The 16845-nt window shown below is 46.8% G+C and overlaps 1 protein-coding gene across 4 annotated transcripts in view; it reads left to right on the top strand.

The window, feature by feature from the left end:
• Positions 1–16845, top strand: part of Katnip (katanin interacting protein) — a 182082-nt gene that overhangs the window by 36102 nt on the left and 129135 nt on the right. For 3 of the 4 annotated variants that reach the window (XM_052199602.1, XM_052199577.1, XM_052199586.1), the window contains exon 3: positions 12819–12895. In XM_052199602.1, the coding sequence (XP_052055562.1) occupies positions 12819–12895 (77 nt within the window). Of the gene's footprint in view, positions 1–3023; positions 3091–12818; positions 12896–16845 lie in introns of those variants that run through there. The other variant, XM_052199594.1, reaches the window with a different exon arrangement.

Below are 16845 nucleotides of genomic sequence, written 5' to 3'. Positions count from 1 at the left end.
GACAAAATCCCATGGCATGCCACCTTTCCCAGGAAGAGTAATTTAGATGGCAGGGTAAGATGATTAATCTTTCAGTTCCTGTAATAGTCTGTCCTTGTGGCTTGATTATGATAATATCAGCAGCCACATGGTATGTATTATTTACCATGGCTAGGCACTGAGGTAAGTGTTTTCTGTATAATGCTATTATTTCTTACAGTACCTCTGCAAAGTATTACATTACTCAGGTCTTGAATTAAAACAACAACAACAACAACAACAACTCTCTGGAGGCAGCAGAAGGGAGCTGTGTACCACAGTGCAAGGCTTTGAAGAAGGGCTGCTTCTCCCAAGCCAAGAGCAGGGAGGGTCGTGGGCAGATGGTCTGCCTGCTTTCAGGACGTCCTCTTCCTGCAGCTTCTATTTTGATAGCTCGCTCCTACTGCAGTACCCTTCATGCTTAGTACAGGCCAGCTTTCTGGCTTGCTTTCTTTATTTCTCACTTTTTCTTTTCTTTTTCTCTTCAGAAGAGGCCTTGCCAAGTAGACCTTACTGGTCTGATAGCATTTACTCTATAGCCCAGACATGCCTAAACTCATCTAATCCTCCTGCCTCATCATTCCAAGTGCTGGGATTATAGGAAAGCACTACCGTGACTAATTTAACCTTCCTGCTTTCTTCGGTCATCTGGCAGAAAATCCAATGACTTCTAAATTTGTTTACCCCCTCTCAGGAGAGTAGTCAGGTCTCCAATCCCAGAATACCCAGGAGGCACAGGCAGGAAAATCTGGGCTACATATTGATGAGTGAGGGAAGAGTAGGAGGGAGAGAGAATATGAGATTCCTCCTAGACTTCTAATACAAACTTCCCAGGATTATTGGCCATGTGTCTGCTCCTGGGCCACCCGCAGCTAGCAGCATGGTCACAGGTCTTGACCAGCTTCCAGGAATCTTAGGCTGTGACCTTGTGACAAACAAAACAGGGTTGAGTCCACAGTCCAGCTGCTTGTTTTTATTTGACAAATGAAAGGTCCTCAGGCTAGATGTGGTGTCAGGGAGGACTGGTCAGGGTCTGAGGTCTGTCTGTCAGCCCCTGGCTGGCATTTGTGCTCACTGGGAGCCATGGTCGATTCTTCTCTGGAGCTTGCTTGGCACCTTGTCCTTGCCGAAACCTCAGAACTTCTAGTTTCATGGAGACCATGAAGTCAGCAAGGAGAGGTTCCAGCTCAACCCCTTCCTCCCTCCCTTGGCTGGCTCAGTGTTTCACCTTCTGCAGCTAGAAAACAGGAAGACTAGCAATGGCTGCTCTATAGTTGGATGATCTAGTGAACACAAAACCCTTGGCAAATTTTTTACCCAGCACAGAGCCCTGAGCTCTCCTAGCCATGCAATGGTGGAGAAAAGCTCAGGGTTGGGGAAGAAAGTCTTCAGCCTGCAGGACAGGGCCTTCAGGAAGAAGTGGCACCAAAGCAGCATTAGTGGGCGGAAAGGGGGATGAGAAGAACAGACTCAGCCTCAACTACAAGCAAGAGCACAGGGCTCACAAGCAGTCCCCGGTGAAAAGAGAGCGCAGCACAGAGGCTTGATGGCTTGATGGGGAAGACTCTGTGATGGTTCTTCCGTTTATTCCTTCACCTTTAATATATGCCATCATGGTTGGAGACAGACTCTGAGTAATAAACGAAATATGAAGGATATCAGAAAAACAGTTGGGCTGAGGTTGAGACAGCATGGAGTGTGGAAGTTGTTAGGTCAGGTCTTGAGGAAGTCCCTGTTGAGGAATGAGCTTAGAGGAAGGAGGTGATAAGCCACAGGGGTCTCTGGGAAACAAAAGATCTGCAGAGGGAGCAGCATGGGCTAGAGCAGGGACCAAGGCTAGCCACTGTGGAGTCCCAGGAGAGAAGCTGGTGGCTGTTGGGGGCAGCAGTGGTACTGGGAAGGGGCTGGTAGCTGTGATGTTGGATAAGGTATATGAGAAAGAATGGAATGAAAGGAAGGTCTGGTCAGTCAGATAAAGGTTCGAGAGGTTTCTGGGGAATGAATGTTAGGAAGGTGGCCCACAGCAGTGAATGGCATCTCTTATCATTCTGTTGTAGAGGGAACAGCAGTGATTGCTGAACAACTGAAGGTTGTCTAGAGCAGAAGAGCCACTGATCCTATTTATTTATTATTCGTTTGTGTGTTTGTTTGTTTTGGAAGAGAGATGGTAATTTGACTTGTTATTTAAATATCACATGAAACTAGTTTGCTTACAGATAAAAAAGTACTGTTAACCAGGATGAATTGCTAATTATTTTTTCATTTTTCCCTAAACCCTCTTGGAGTAACCGTTGCCACTGAAACCTGGCATGTGTTCTTCTAGACCTTTCTCCGTGTGTGTGCATGACTGAGTGGTCCACAGAATACGTGTAGCATTTTGCTTAGTTTAGCATATCAGTGTCATACCTAGCACTGTTGTACAATGTGGCTTAGAAATTGTGATTTGCCTTCACTGCCTGAACTCAATGTTTCAGATTTATCCTGGGTAGCTTTTGCCTCATGTTTTTTTAACCTGTTGTAAATGTTCAAATATATGCCAATTTAAAAAAAAAAGATAACCTTCATCTAAAGCAAAATAAAGTTGGGTACGGCGACTCATACCTATAACTCCAACACTTGAGAAGTTGAAGCAGAAGTTCAAGGCTAGCCTCAGCTGCATAGTGAGTTCTAGGCCCTCCTGGGCCACAGAATGAAACTGTGTCTCAAAAATCAATAATCAGTCAAACAAGCAAAGAGAACTAGTGGGGGCAGATATATTGCAGAGGTTTTAGCTGTCCCCACTAGAGGTCACTGGGATGTTTTCAACTAGCTTTCTGCACCTTTTCTTAGGGCGCTATGAGTCCCTTTCAGCTAGGTTTTAGGGAATAGAAAGGCCCAGTCCCAGGTGATCATGCAATATAGTGTTCTGTCTTTCCTTTTTCAGTGAATTTTACTTCTTTGTTCCCAGAGTGCCAATGTGAGCTGGCAGGGGTACAGCAGTGGACTCACTCAGAAATGGTTAAAGCAGGCTCTTAGGAAAGAGCCTTGTTCCTAGAGCCCAGCGGCCATGAAGGTGGTGGGTTACTCTCACCGGTAAGAGCATGTTCCTTGGTTGGATAAACACTCCTGGAGCCAGACAGACTCTTGAGTCCTTCCTTTTTTTGTTTTTTTTTTTTTTTGTTTGTTATTTTTGGTTTTTTTGTTTTTTGGATTTTGTTTTTTTTCAAGACAGGGTTTCTCTGTATAGCCCTGGCTGTCCTGGAACTCACTCTGTAGACCAGGCTGGCCTCAAACTCAGAAATCCACCTGCCTCTGCCTCCCAAAGTGCTGGGATTAAAGGCATGTGCCACCACCGCCCGGCTCCTTCCTTTCATTTTAGAAACAGAGCAGTCAGTCTGCAAGCCTGACTTCTTTCCTGCCTGCTTCTGACTTTCCTAGACTGCCTCTACAGCTTGAAGGTACCCCTTTGATAGCATGCCAGGAGCAGCATTGTAGAAGCGCTATTTTGATTAGAACAGGCCAACTACCCTGTCGCTGGGTCCCTTCTGCCCTGCTGATGTTCCACATCCTGCCTTCTGCTGCCAACCTGATACCATTCTATGTTTGCTACTGTAACAACAACACTTTCAAGGATTTCAATCACTTGGCTGTGATTGTCACTAGCCAAGCTGCCTGCTCTGAAAGTGTGATGGCAGTCTTTCTCTGGGAGGCAGACCCAATCCTACCCCAGCTGCTTTCCCTGAGATAGTCTGCCCAGCCACTTCCTGCATGAAAAGGAAAGTTGGCGCCTTAAAAAAATGTAAGGCTGTGAAGATGACTTGGTAGAAAAAGTGCAAATGTGAGGAACAGTTTGACTCTCCAGCACCCACATAAAAGTCAGGAGTGGTGGTTATGCTTTTGTATAACCCCAGTGCCAAAGTGCCGAGTGCAGAGATGAGAGGATCCCAGGACCTGCTTACCAGTCAGTCTAGCTGAAATGGGGACTTCCATTTCAGTGAGAAACCCTCTTTCAGAACATGGAGGTTGAGTGAGTGCTGCAGAAGGCAGCGCATGCCTCTAACACCCACCGCTTGTGAGGCAGAGGCAAATGGATCTCTGAGTTCAAGTCCACTCTGGTCTTCACAGAGAGCTCCAGGCCAGCTAAGGCTACATCGTGATACCCTGTTTCAAGACAAAACAATCCTAAGGTGGAGAGTGATTCTCGTGCTTTTAAGATTTACCTTTGGAGATGACTGCCATTTTTGGAATCTCACCCAATTCCCTCCTTCACCCTGTGACACCAGCTTTAGGGGATGGAATGCCTCTGACCTCTTCGGTACCTGCATTCACATATGCATGCTCACACAGGGACACATACATGTGATTAATAAAAGCAACAAACCCACCAGCCATCCCTCCTCTGTGTGCATGTCCAGCTTCTTGTTAATTTGCTGCTGTCCTTAACCAGGCACATAGCACAGAGTCCTGATTTCCCCCACCTGACCCCTCAGCTAGCAAATCCAGGAACCCACACTTTGTGATATACACCTCCATGACAACCATATATCAGGTTAAATAGCGGAGACCATGGCCTAAAGAATTAATTCCGTTTTGGGGACTTGGGAGTGGACATTTTGAATCTGGGTCATTGTGGAAAATCCTGGCTAAATCAGGATTATCCATAAAATTCTCTGGAGGGTGACCTTTGGTATAGTAAGTCTCAGATCTGCCATAGGAGCCCAAGGTCAAGGAGGAATCAGGAATTATCCTAGGATCCCAAATTTGATAATATTCCCTCCCACTCGTGTTCCTAGGCCTTGGTCAGAAAAATTCCTTCCACCTCCTCCAGTCCTCTACCACCTGTCTGAGCACAGCATAGCCTCTACTTGAACCCAACACCTCAATGCTTCCTGACATTCCTATCCTCTACTCAAGCAAACACCTCATGGCTTCCTTCCTGTGAGGATGGTTTTAAGGGTCCTTGCTGTATCCACATAGTTCTTGTGGTCTGCCATTCTCAGTTCTGTGACATGCTCTGCATCTTTGCCTTCATGGTTGCAGGCCCTTGGACGCCCTGTTTCTTCTATTCTTGCTGTTCTTGCTCAGCTGTGGTCTTGGTCTGAGCATCTGCAGTTTTAAGACCCTCCCCTCTGCACATACTGACTAGCCTGCTCAGATACAGCTCACACCTGCAGGAAGCTGCTCAGATCCCCAGAATAGTCACATCTCCTTTCCAAGTCACTTGTGGTATCAGCATGCATTGATGCATGCAATGGTGTGTGAACGTGGGGAGTAGCATGTTTAAAAATCCATCTTCCTCAACAGACAACCAGCTCCATAAAGGAAGGCACATATCCTGGCAAGGGACAGGAAGTACCTAGCAACTTTGCAGGAAGGTTGCAAAGAGGGGAAGGAATGACCTGCCACATCTATCTTCTTTGATAGGTATTATGAAAGCTGGTGCTGTCAGACTTTTTTGGAATATTTTTTTTTTGTGCTTCTGGGGCTCAAACCCAGGACCTCCCAACTGGCAAGCTGAATTACTTGTCTAGCCCTTCTTGGTATTTTGAGATAAGATCTTGCTACATTGACCAAGTTGGAGTAAAACTCAGGCTCCAGAGTATCCAAATTTAGGCATCATACTAGTGAACATTGAGTATAAATTTATACTCAATGTTCACTAAGTAGCTGGGACTTAGGTGCCAATGTACTAGGGAACATTTGAGCAGAAATTCAGTTTGGGTCCCTAGATACTGGTGATTTCCCCTAAATGTGAGAGAGAGCTTGGCACCTGACATTGGGTGTCCACAGACATGCCTCCTTGTCAGAGAGCCAGGCCTCCCACTGTGTCTGTGGTCAAACAGCATGTTCTGACCATATTCCATGCTCCAAGATGGACTCTGGGATCTCTTCAAATTATGCCTTCACACGCACTTCTTCCAATATGGCCCTCCAACCCACTGTCCTCACCTGTGAGCTCCTTTTGGACTCAGTGTCCTGGGAAGCCCAGCCAGCCACCATAGGCGATGCCATGCTCTGCACCCTGCTTACTACTGCATGGCCCAGACACCTCTTTTCTGTTGTCTTCTATATGGCATGAGACATATTGTTCTTTTTCCACCTCTTAGTTCTGAAGATGAGGATTTTAATCTTTCTTCTTTTCCTCCTTTTCCTTCTCCTTCCTTCCTTTCTACAAATACTGTCAACTCATTGTATGTGCTAGGAACCAGCAGCCCTGAGAGACAGAGTGCTGAGCCTGTAAGTACTGCCTCTGCCTTTGGGATGGAGCATCTATTAGGTGAGACCACAGGCAAATGAACAGATATTTACAGTGAGACTCACCAGACTGGACGGAGGGGATGGCGTAGGGCATAGGACTGGGATTATAGGGAGCAGCCTAGAAGAACTGCTTGGTCAAGCAAACTCACACTCCCTACAGAAGGGATTCAAGGTAGGGGAGGCAGCAAAGGTAGCAGTCTGGAGACTAGGCTTCCCTGGAAAAATAGCCAGAAAATATATGGTTCACGGGATGTAGTGGGAAGATGGAAATGAGGCCCATGGAGAGTGCCAACAGCATACTGCTTCATCCTGTAGTCTGATGCCGGCTATAGGAAAAGCACAGGGAACAGTGGTAGGGGTAATAGGATCCCCGCCATTTCTCCCTGATTCTGAGGCCTGGTGGTGGCTCCAGGGTGACACCAGCTCAAGCATCCATGTCTGCTGGGCTAGGAGTGATCAGAATTGTCTTCTGAGAGAGTCCCTTACCTGGGAAAGGGTTGGTTGGGGTATACATCAGGCAGGTGGAGACTAAGATTGGAGGGTAGAGAGGGACATTGCCACCTTGGTCATCTTTTTTCCCCCATCAGGTTCAGGAACCATTCCAGCAGGACTACAAAGCTGTAGCAGGTGAACTGTAAAAGCTTCCCTCAGACATTCTCCCAATAATGTAGGGCAGAGATGCAAACGTATTTCTTCCTTGGCAGTCAAAGGCTGTGACAGTGCAAGCCTGAGTCCCCTCCCTCCAAGCACTGCTTTGGAGCTTTGACCTCAACTGCAGGTCCTTATCAACTCAGGACTGGCTGCCAGGATGTCAAGTCTGTCAAACCCTCCAACAGCTTCTTAGCCACCTCAGCATAAAACCATGGGCTTCCTTGTGAGCTGCCTGGAAGCCTGTGACTGCTTGGTCTGATCTGGCCACCTGCTGCTGCCTCCCACAACCTGGTCCATATACCTTCAAGGTCAACTCTGTGCCTTATAGGTCATCTCTCTAAAGAGGTCTGTCTTCATTTTCAAGAAATATTTTAACATTTTTATTTTACAGTATGTCTGTATGAGGGGTTATCCACACAAGTGTAATGTCCTTCGAGACCAGAAGAGGGCATAGGATTCCCTGGTGTGGTTGGGAACTGCCTAATATGGGTGCTGAGAGCTGAATTTGAGTACTCTGGAAGACGCTATCCTGTCTTAACTACCTCTCCAGCTTCCACAAAAGCCCTCTTGAGCCACTGGCAGACACAGCCCTCCCTACCTGCCAGCATCTGCTCACTGCCTTCTCCCACTGAGCTGTGAGCTCCAACTGCTGCTCTATCCCAGTACCTTAGATGCACACAGACCAAAGTAGCTTCTTGAAGAACAGTGAAGGGTGGTGCATGGATTTGTTAATGGGAGCTATCCTTCCCTGCATGGTGTGTGTGTGTGTGTGTGTGTGTGTGTGTGTGTGTGTGTGTGTGTGTGTGTGTGGTGTGAATGAGGGAGTTCTGCCTAGAGGGTCCTCAAGCACACTTCCTGTTTAAGCAAGTCTGTATTTACACCTGTGGTTGCCTGCTGTTTATGGGGTGCTTATATTTTCCACTTACAGCTCTGATAGAAGCTTCCTTTTAAAGTAAACTCACTGAAGGTTTTTAAATCCTCTGTCTTCACCAGACTAGAAGGTAATTTATAATCCATGGAATAATTTTACAAGAGAATTTTTCTGAGAATAAAAAGAAATAAATGTGATTTTTTTCTATCAGATGTGGGTTGAAAAGGATTCCTCAGATGGCTTCAGGGACGATTTTTTTCCCATAAAAATACAGTATCCTGAGGCATAGAGTGGGGGGGGGGGCAGCCTGGATTCCAGATCTGCATGAGGACTATAAACCCTGAAGCCACATATGAAATCTCTACATCCTGTTACCAGGTAGTTGTGGTGCCTAGCCAAGAGGGAATGGTAGCTGGAAATAGTCAAACACTGCCCCAGGCTCTCCCTTTTTTAGTTGCCTTGGGGAGTCTGTGTATCTACCTACCCCAGGGCAAGAAAAACCATTTGCCTTTTGTTGTTTTGTTTCATACTACCTCTAGGGGGCAGTCTCTGCTGCTGCTTTAGGCCTTCGCTGGTCTGCTTCTGTTTGCAGTACAGACAGGCATATTGGGTATAGAGGATTTTTGAGGGAAAGAGTACATCACGTTAGCAAATGTGGTTGAAACAGGCTTGGAGTTTTGACGTTCAGCTAATATGCACAGAGGAGGCAGCACTCAATACTAGGACATGACAGGATTTCCAGGGACACAGAAACGTTGGACCTGGCTGGGTTGTGAAGAAGAGTTTTACTCTAAGGTACATTTAGTCATCTTTATTGTGGGCGTATGAACATTAAGAACATTTGATCATAGGCGTCAAGGTCTAGCTTAGCACTAGTGTACTTGCCCAGCCATGTGCAAGGCTCTAGGTTGGGTTACTAGCACCATCAAAACCCAAAAGCAAAGCAATCCAAACCAATCCAATCCACCTTCATTAGAGAGCTGGATCCTCTTCTGAATGTTTATTGGAGCCCTTCCTTCAACATGGCAAGACTGGGAAACCATTAGCTCTTCTGCTATACTTCTAGATCTCTAGAACTGTACAGGTTAATATTTACACAGCAGAAACTGGCTTGAATAAAGAAAGGAGCATAGCCTGGAATGCCAGCTGTCAGAGACAGAGGTAAGAGGATCAAGGCCAGTCTGGGTCCCAGAGCAAGTTCCAGGTCAATCTGGGCTATAAAGCAAGATCCCACCCCACAGAAAGAAAGGAAGGTAGGGAAGGAAGGAGGGAGGGAGGGAAGGAGGGAGGGAGGGAAGGAAGAAGAGAAGGGTGCCATGTGCTGTTTTTTATTAATAAAAATAAAAGCTACCCAAAGTGGTAGAGCGGCAACTCTGCCAATGAGGCTAGAAGATGGGGTGCTTGAAGTTCTGTAACTCAGGTCTGGTACCACCCTGGCTTCAGGCGTCCCCTGGTAGGTCTGGTAGGTAGGAACTTATCCCCCTGTACACAGTAGGTAGAGGGCACCTACTGTGTGCCATTGTTTGAGCCTGGCGTAGATTAGCAGTTGGTTATGTGAGAGGAGTGGGGCTTTGAAAATCTTCTAAGGACTGAAGCCTGGCCACCATCTCTGAGGCATTTCTGGTCCCCTGTGCTGCTGCACTTGTACATTTTATAATAATTATGTGTCTCCCGTTTGGGCCCCAGGTGCCTTTGGGCCAGTGCAGGTCATACACTCTTCTGGGGATGTTTCCAGAAGTCCCCGCAGGGATCTGATTGGTGTGTGCCTATTGAATGGCTACAGTGCAGTGCTCGTGTGGGCACAATTGCAAAGGCTACCTACCATTCACATGGTTCACATGGTATATATTGTGAATGGAACCTGTGCAATGCAGCCCCTGTGTGGCAGGTCATCAGTGTATCTACAGACTGGCTTCCATTAAATCATGGTTATGGGACAAAATGGCTCAGGAGATAAAAAGCTCTTGCAGTACAAGCCTGGAGACCTGAGCCCAACCCCCTAAACCACATAAAAATGGATAGAGAGAATCAGCTCTCTACATAGTTTTTCTCTGGCTCCATTCATGTGCTGTGGTGTGTGTGCTGTGGTGTGTGTATACGATATACATAAACCAGGCACACAGACACAATAATAAATTTAAACCCCTAGTGTGTATGTAAGGGTGCCACCCTCATAGAAAGCACCAACAAATGTTGGTGGCAAATAGAGGAGGAACTTGACCCTTTTTAGACTTTTCATCCCATTGTTGCTGGCTTAGGTATTTATCTCTTCACTTCTGAAATAAGGAAGTGGAACTCCAGCAGTGTGAAATATGCATTAAGCTGTCTGCCTTTTGTTTCTGTAACAGAGTACCTGAGACTGGATAATTTAGAAAGAAGAGCAGCTTATGTGGTTCTAGGTTCTAGAGGCTAGGAAGTCCAGGGCATGACAGCAGCTTCAGGCAAGGAGCACCATCACATTACGGAAGGTGGAAGGGTGAGCAGGCTAGCTTGTGGAAGCAGAAACAGACAGAGGGGCCACCTGGTTCTCTAACAGTCCAGTCTCACCAAAGTGATCCAGTCTACAAGAACTCATTCCCTCCTGCGATTACTAGCCCATTGTTTGATGGTACTAATCCCTTCACAGGGTGGAACTCTTGACTACACATTTCACACCCACCCCTCCCCCCACCTCAACACCATTGCTGTGGGAAGCAAATCTCAGTCAGAGTATTGGAAGATCACAGATCACATCAGAACCTAAAAAGCCTCCATGTCTGGAGGCAGCATTGTGGTTTGGAGCCAGGCCTGGACTCCAAGGCCCAGGCTCAGAGACAAACTCACAGGCCAGTGCTGGGGGAAAGCTGAGCTTGAGGAGGGTCTTGTTTATCCAAGCATGGCTCAGCCTGGTTAGAAATGAACACAGGGCCTCCTAACCCTCCTGAATCAGAGCCTTCCTGTCATTACAATCCCCAGGTGACTAGCATTTGAGAAGCAGGGGCTGGGAGAAGTGAGCTGTCTGGATGGCCTTGGTCTATGTCTCCTGTGGTATCTGTCTCTTGGTGGGTGAGAGCAAATACACTCTGAAAAGGGTCTGAGGGCATCCTGGCACACACTTTTATCTCTTTGAAGTCTGTATTTCTTCTAAAAATGCCACCAAATGTTCCATTCAATACCAAATGTATCAGTGGTCACTTTAATATTTCAAAATGGTTATGTAAATTGCTATGGAGTTGATGGTGTTTGGGAATAGGCACAGCATGAATTTCCTTGTCTCTTAAGTAGGGTGATGATAACCATCTCAAGAACTGCTACAAACATCAAAAAAGAAGGCTGGGTGTAATAATTCCTCCCCAGAGTTGGGATGCTACAAGAATCTCTCCCAGTGCTGAGGTCTCTCTGATGCTTTCCTGCATGCAGGGAGGTGCCAGACTCAGTCCCAGAGACACAAGGAACCTCTTGAGGCAGCTCAGGAAGGCAGAGAGTTCCACCAGTGTTTAAAGTTTCTTCTGATTTCATAATGTCACTCTTATCAGTGTTCACTGGCTGGGCATCTGAGTTAGCTAGTATGAAGCCCAGAGACACTCAGAGGTGTGAGGGGCTGGAGATATGGCTTGATGGGAGAGGGCATAGCTAGTGTAGGGTCTTGGTTGTTTAAATGTAGTTCACAGGCATCAGCTGGGAACTGGTTAGGGATGCCCATGGGGCCTCCCCTTCCTCCTGAGACAGAATCTCACAGTCCCAGGGTGACGTGCGTACGCACCAGCAGAAAGCTGCAAGTAAGGCCTGCTGGGTAGAAGGAAAAGTGTGCCTGACAGGAGAGGTCAGCAGATGGGGTTTATAGGACACGGGTGGAGAAAGGGGGATTAGGCCATTAGCACTGTCTGAGAGTAGCTGTCAGTATTTCCCATCTCAAGGGCCCCATTGCCTGGTAACTGGAGGGAGAAGGGAAAATAGAGAGGGAAGCAAATAGATGTTTAACATTCATAGCTAAAGCTGGATGAGGAAGGATGGCTGGAGAAGGCCCAGGCAGAGAGCTGTACAGGAAGCAGTCCGAGGGCCGTGGATGCCAAGGAAGAGGTGGGAGGACAGCAGAGCAGTGAGTGCCCCGGCCAGGCCTGCAGGAAGCATGAGAAAGGAGCAAATGCACAGGTGCTCCTTTGCTTACCCAGGGTTACATCCCAACAAACTGCTATCAACTGGAAATACCTTAAGTTGAAAACTGTGCAGAGGATCCACCCAAGCCTGATGGTGCATGCCTTTAGTCCAAGCACTCCACAGTCTGAAGCAGGAGGACTGCTGCAAGTTCAAGGTCAGGGTGGGTCCATGGACTGAGGAGAGTGTTGGGAATCTGTCTGTCCCCATCTCTTGACTCTGCTATCTTTGCCACTGTTATTCTAAGGCTTTCTAGACCTGGGCCCCAAAGGGACAAACAGCTCCTTCCCCAGAGTACCAGCAAAGTCCCAAGGCTGACCTGCCTTTTTCTCCCCCAAACTGTGACTCCCTGTTGCTAGGCAAGGTGTATGGTGATAGCACTTCCAAGCCAAGGCTCTGTGGCTGTGGCTGTGTGTGTGTGTGTGTGTGTGTGTGTGATCATGGGGCTCTTGGAGTGAAAACTTGAGGTTCCCTTTTCAGCCGCCAGGTTGGGGTGATCTGGTGGTGATGACTGAGATGTCTGAGTAGTGTGTGTTCAGAAAAAAATCTCAGATGCCAAGGTTTGTTTTATTTTGTTTTTTTGGTTGGTTGGTTGGTTGGTTTTTGGCTATTCTGAAGATGCCAACTTTTATTAGAGCCCTGGACTTCATAGGGCATGGGAGATAGTAAGGAGGCCAGGAACCAACCTTCTTTCATAGACTGGTAAAGCTGTGTGAGCTTGAGGCCCACTGGGCTTCACACAGTCCCTGGAGCTCTGGGTCGCCTGAGTGATGGACCAAGGGAAGCTGGGCCTTCGTCAGGGTTGGCCAAGCAGCTCAGCCGGCTCCTGCAGGCTGTGTGCAGTGCCCTGCTTCAGTGAAGGTGGCCCTGCATTTCGTTCTCACCCCACTCTGTTTCTTCCTTTCAGGGTTACAGTAAGGACATGGTGACAGACTTTGATGAGAAACATGATGAGTATTTAATATTGCTTCAGCAGAGAAACCGGTAAGTGCAGGCTCCCTGACGGCAGCCCCTGTTATTAGCCAAATACAAATTTCCTTTGATTTGTTTTTTTTTTTTTTTTTTCTGTTTTTTTCCTATATTCTTTGTTTACATTCCAAATGATTTCCCCTTTCCTGGTTCCCCCCTCCCCATAAGTCCCATAAGCCCTCTTCCCTCCACCCATTTCCCAATCACCCCCTCCCCTTTCTCTGTCCTGGTAATCTCCTATAATGCTGCATCAAGCCTTTCCAGAACTAGGGCCCTCTCCTTCCTTCTTGGGCATCATTTGATATGTGAATTGTGTCTTGGGTATTCAGAGCTTCTGGGCTAACATCCACTTATCAGTGACTGCATTTCTTGTGTGTTCTTTTGTGAATGAGTTACCCCACTTAGGATGATATTTCCCAGTTCCAACCATTTGCCTAAGAATTTCATGAATTCATTGTTTTTAATGGCTAAGTAGTATTCCATTGTATAAATATACCATATTTTCTGTATCCATTCCTCCATTGAGGGACATATGGGTTCTTTCCAGCTTCTGGCTATTATAAATAGGGCTGCTATGAACATAGTGGAGCATGCTGAGGAATCCTCTGGGTATATGCCCAGGAGTAGTATAGCAGGGTCCTCCGGAAATGTCATGCCCAATTTTCTGAGGAACTACCAGACTGATTTCCAGAGTGGTTGTACCATCTTGCAATCCCACCAGCAGTGGAGGAGTGTTCCTCTTTCTCTACATCCTCCCTAACACCTGCTGTCTCCTGAGTTTTTTAATCTTAGCCATTCTGACTGGTGTGAGATGAAATCTCAAGGTTGTTTTGATTTGCATTTCCCTAATGACTAATGATGCTGAACATTTCTTAAGGTGCTTCTCAGCCATTCGAAGTTCTTCAGGTGAAAATTCTTTGTTTGGCTCTGTACCCCATTTTTAATAGGGTTATTTGGTTCTCTGGAGTCTAACTTCTTGAGTTCTTTGTGTATATTGGATATTAGCCCTCTGTCGGATGGGGCAGAGGCTGAGGTTATTACCAGCACTGTAGCTCCACACCTCCCCCAACCCCACCCCAGCCAGTGCTTTAGGTGTATCTTTTAATTGACCCACAGCAAACTGTTGGTTGTGCAGACACCACCTCTTGTCTCATGATAGAGAAGTGGGGACAGACCCTTGTAGAACCTTGAATGTCACCTGTATATGGTGGTCTGCATCTCTTAGGCATCAACCTGCCCTGAAAAGCTAAGTTTGCGGAAATGTGAAGCTGGTTTACCTTGTGACTGAAGTTGCTCTGGTGACATTTAAAGCTAGGGTGAGGCCTATTTGACTCCTGTGCAGATTCTTGCAAAAGCTTAAAGCACTACAGTGTGTAGTGGTCAAGGTCATGACAACCAAGAGTAATCTGAAGGCCTCTGTTCTTTTTCAAGGCCAAGCAAGTTTGTTTCCAGTTCATTGTGGTTTGTATTCAGACCTGAACCTTCCTGTGAGCTAGATGTGCCAACTCAGAGCCTAGGAGTCACTCAGTGTTAAGGAGCTGGGACAGGGAGTTACCTGGAACTTTCCTGTCCACACTGCTCAGTACTGCCATGGGTGTTTGTAGACACAGGTAGAGAAGGAGCAGAGAGCCTTCATGCTGGTAGAGAAATTGTGATCTAGATTTATATTTTATAATATTGGTAATGAATTCAAGTCAAGCCACAAGCCAAACAGAATTCTTCAGAATCACCAAACAGATCTGCTTGGGATGGGAAGACCCAGCAAAGGCAGGAATTAGAATCTTTCTGTTATGGGAATAGACCTGTCTTGCAGGTAAGTGGCCTGAAAGGTGTCACTTCAAATCCCATTTAGTTCTTATCTGGCTGTCTGGACACCTGTTGGTTTGGGGAGCCCTGGTGATGGTCTTAGGAATGTATGGGATAACCTTATGGGCTATTATGTAACAGCGCTACCCATTATAGAATTTCATGTCTCTAGGCTAAGGATGTGGCTTAGTTGATAGACTCCTTGTCTAGCATGTAAGGAACCTTGGGTTCAGTCTCTAGCACTGTATAAAAACTGGGTGTGGTGCATATGCTTGTATTCTTAGCACTTGAGAAGTATAGGTAGAATGATCTGAAGCTTAAAGTTTTACTTGGCTAAATAGTGAGTTCAAGGCCAGCCCGAGCTACATAAGACCTTGTCATTTATATGTATGTATGTATATATATATATATATATAATTTGTGTTGATGACAACAGTCTCACACTCTCATTTCCAGATACACACAGTCAGTTGGCAGTGTCAGAAGTGCTGAGTGGTGCCTTCAATGCCCAACCACTTAGCAGAACTTTCCCATCCTCCCAGAGGCAGCTAGCTCAAGTGAGAACAGCAGATAACTCATGCGGATTAGACCCCCATGGGTGTTTATCTTGGCTTTTATGGCCAAGGGTTGGATGTTTTTATTCAGTCTCTGGCAGGCTGGATGCTGCCACTGAACACCTGGGTGATGGTTTAATCATCCTGGGCACTCATCTGGGGAAAGAGTGTCATAGCTCCTCATGAGCAGATTGTTTCTCATTAATCGGGGATCAATAAGTACTATCCCAGAGCTGCCGGCTGACAGCATAGATGGGAATTTCACAGACAAGATTGCAGCATTGTGACAATTAAAAATATATCTCAATTGAATTGCTGTAAAATGGGGTGGGAGTGGGTATCACTGGATGCAGGAAATAAGAAAGTGGAAAGGAACCCTACTAGGGACTCGTGAAGAAGGGGATGCCCTGAGTGGTGGTCAGGTCGGCCTCAAGGTGCCTTTTACAAAGTGCTAGCCACACACTAGGTGCCATAGCTCGTCAGCTTATCTTCAGGCCGCCCAGACAGCCAGGTGGAGTAATGGCACCCAGGAAGTGGCAGAACTGGATTATACTTTATTTACATTTTTTTTGACATTTTCATAGTGATCAAAAGGAGAGAACACTGCCAGGACTGCCAGTGGCCCCAACTATACTGAGAAGGGTTTGGAGGGACAAAGGCATGGATTACTTGGAGGCCTAATTGCATGCCTGGCATGATGGAGGCTCAGGACTGCATTGGTCCTCAGGAAGGAAGTGGACCAGGAAGCTTCGCTGTGTGTTGAGCAGCTGAGAAGGGGGCATGGCCAGCACAGATCTGCCCAGGAAGTATCTGCCCCTCGAATGATGGTTGACATGAGCCCTGTATTCATGTGTTATTTCTGAGAGTGCTTTCCATGTGCCTAGTATCACCTAGGAAAGGAACCAGTGTGTGAAAAAGACACAGACTGTGCTTTTCATTTTGTTTTGGCATTTAGAAATTATTTATGGGAGGCATGTACATCATTGTGTGTATGTGGAAATCAGAACTGGTGGGATCCAGTTTCTCCTTTCACACCCAGTGACTTTGAGGAATTAAACTTAGATCTTCACCTTGGCAGCAAGCACCTTTACTAGTTGAGTCATCTCACCAGCCCCACAGTTACTAGTTAGCAGCTAACTAGTTTGGTTGTAAAGCTAAAAACAACCCCAGGATTAAAAGGGTTTACTAACTAGGAAACAATTGGCTTATGGAGTGAGGAACTCAATCGTGGGGACTGGGGGTATATGCTCACTTAGCATGCGCAAGGCACTAGGTTCCATCACCACCATGACACTCTGACTTCAGGCATACCTGGGGCCAGTGTTTCCCCTGGTTTCCCATGTAAGAATCATTCTCAGTTGTGACCCGCACTGACCAGTAGCTGGCTCTCTTGTCCTTTCTAGCTCGAATCTCCACCTGGGAGAGCAGGTCATGATCTACAGACATGGCCCTTGAGTTTCCCTCAGTGACCTTTCTCAAAGACAAAAAAACCACAATTACCAGACTCTTGGATCTGGTGAAAATGTCCCCTCTACTCTCCACTGCAGCCCCCTCTGCTGCCAGATTAGACAGGAGCCCAATCCTCCCAGTCGGTCCTTGGCACTT

The sequence above is a fragment of the Apodemus sylvaticus genome, chromosome 1 (assembly GCF_947179515.1).
Source record: "Apodemus sylvaticus chromosome 1, mApoSyl1.1, whole genome shotgun sequence".
Classification (NCBI taxonomy): Eukaryota; Metazoa; Chordata; class Mammalia; order Rodentia; family Muridae; genus Apodemus; species Apodemus sylvaticus.
The sequence above is the reverse complement of the archived record's forward strand: the minus strand, read 5'-3'. Positions and strand labels throughout refer to the sequence as shown.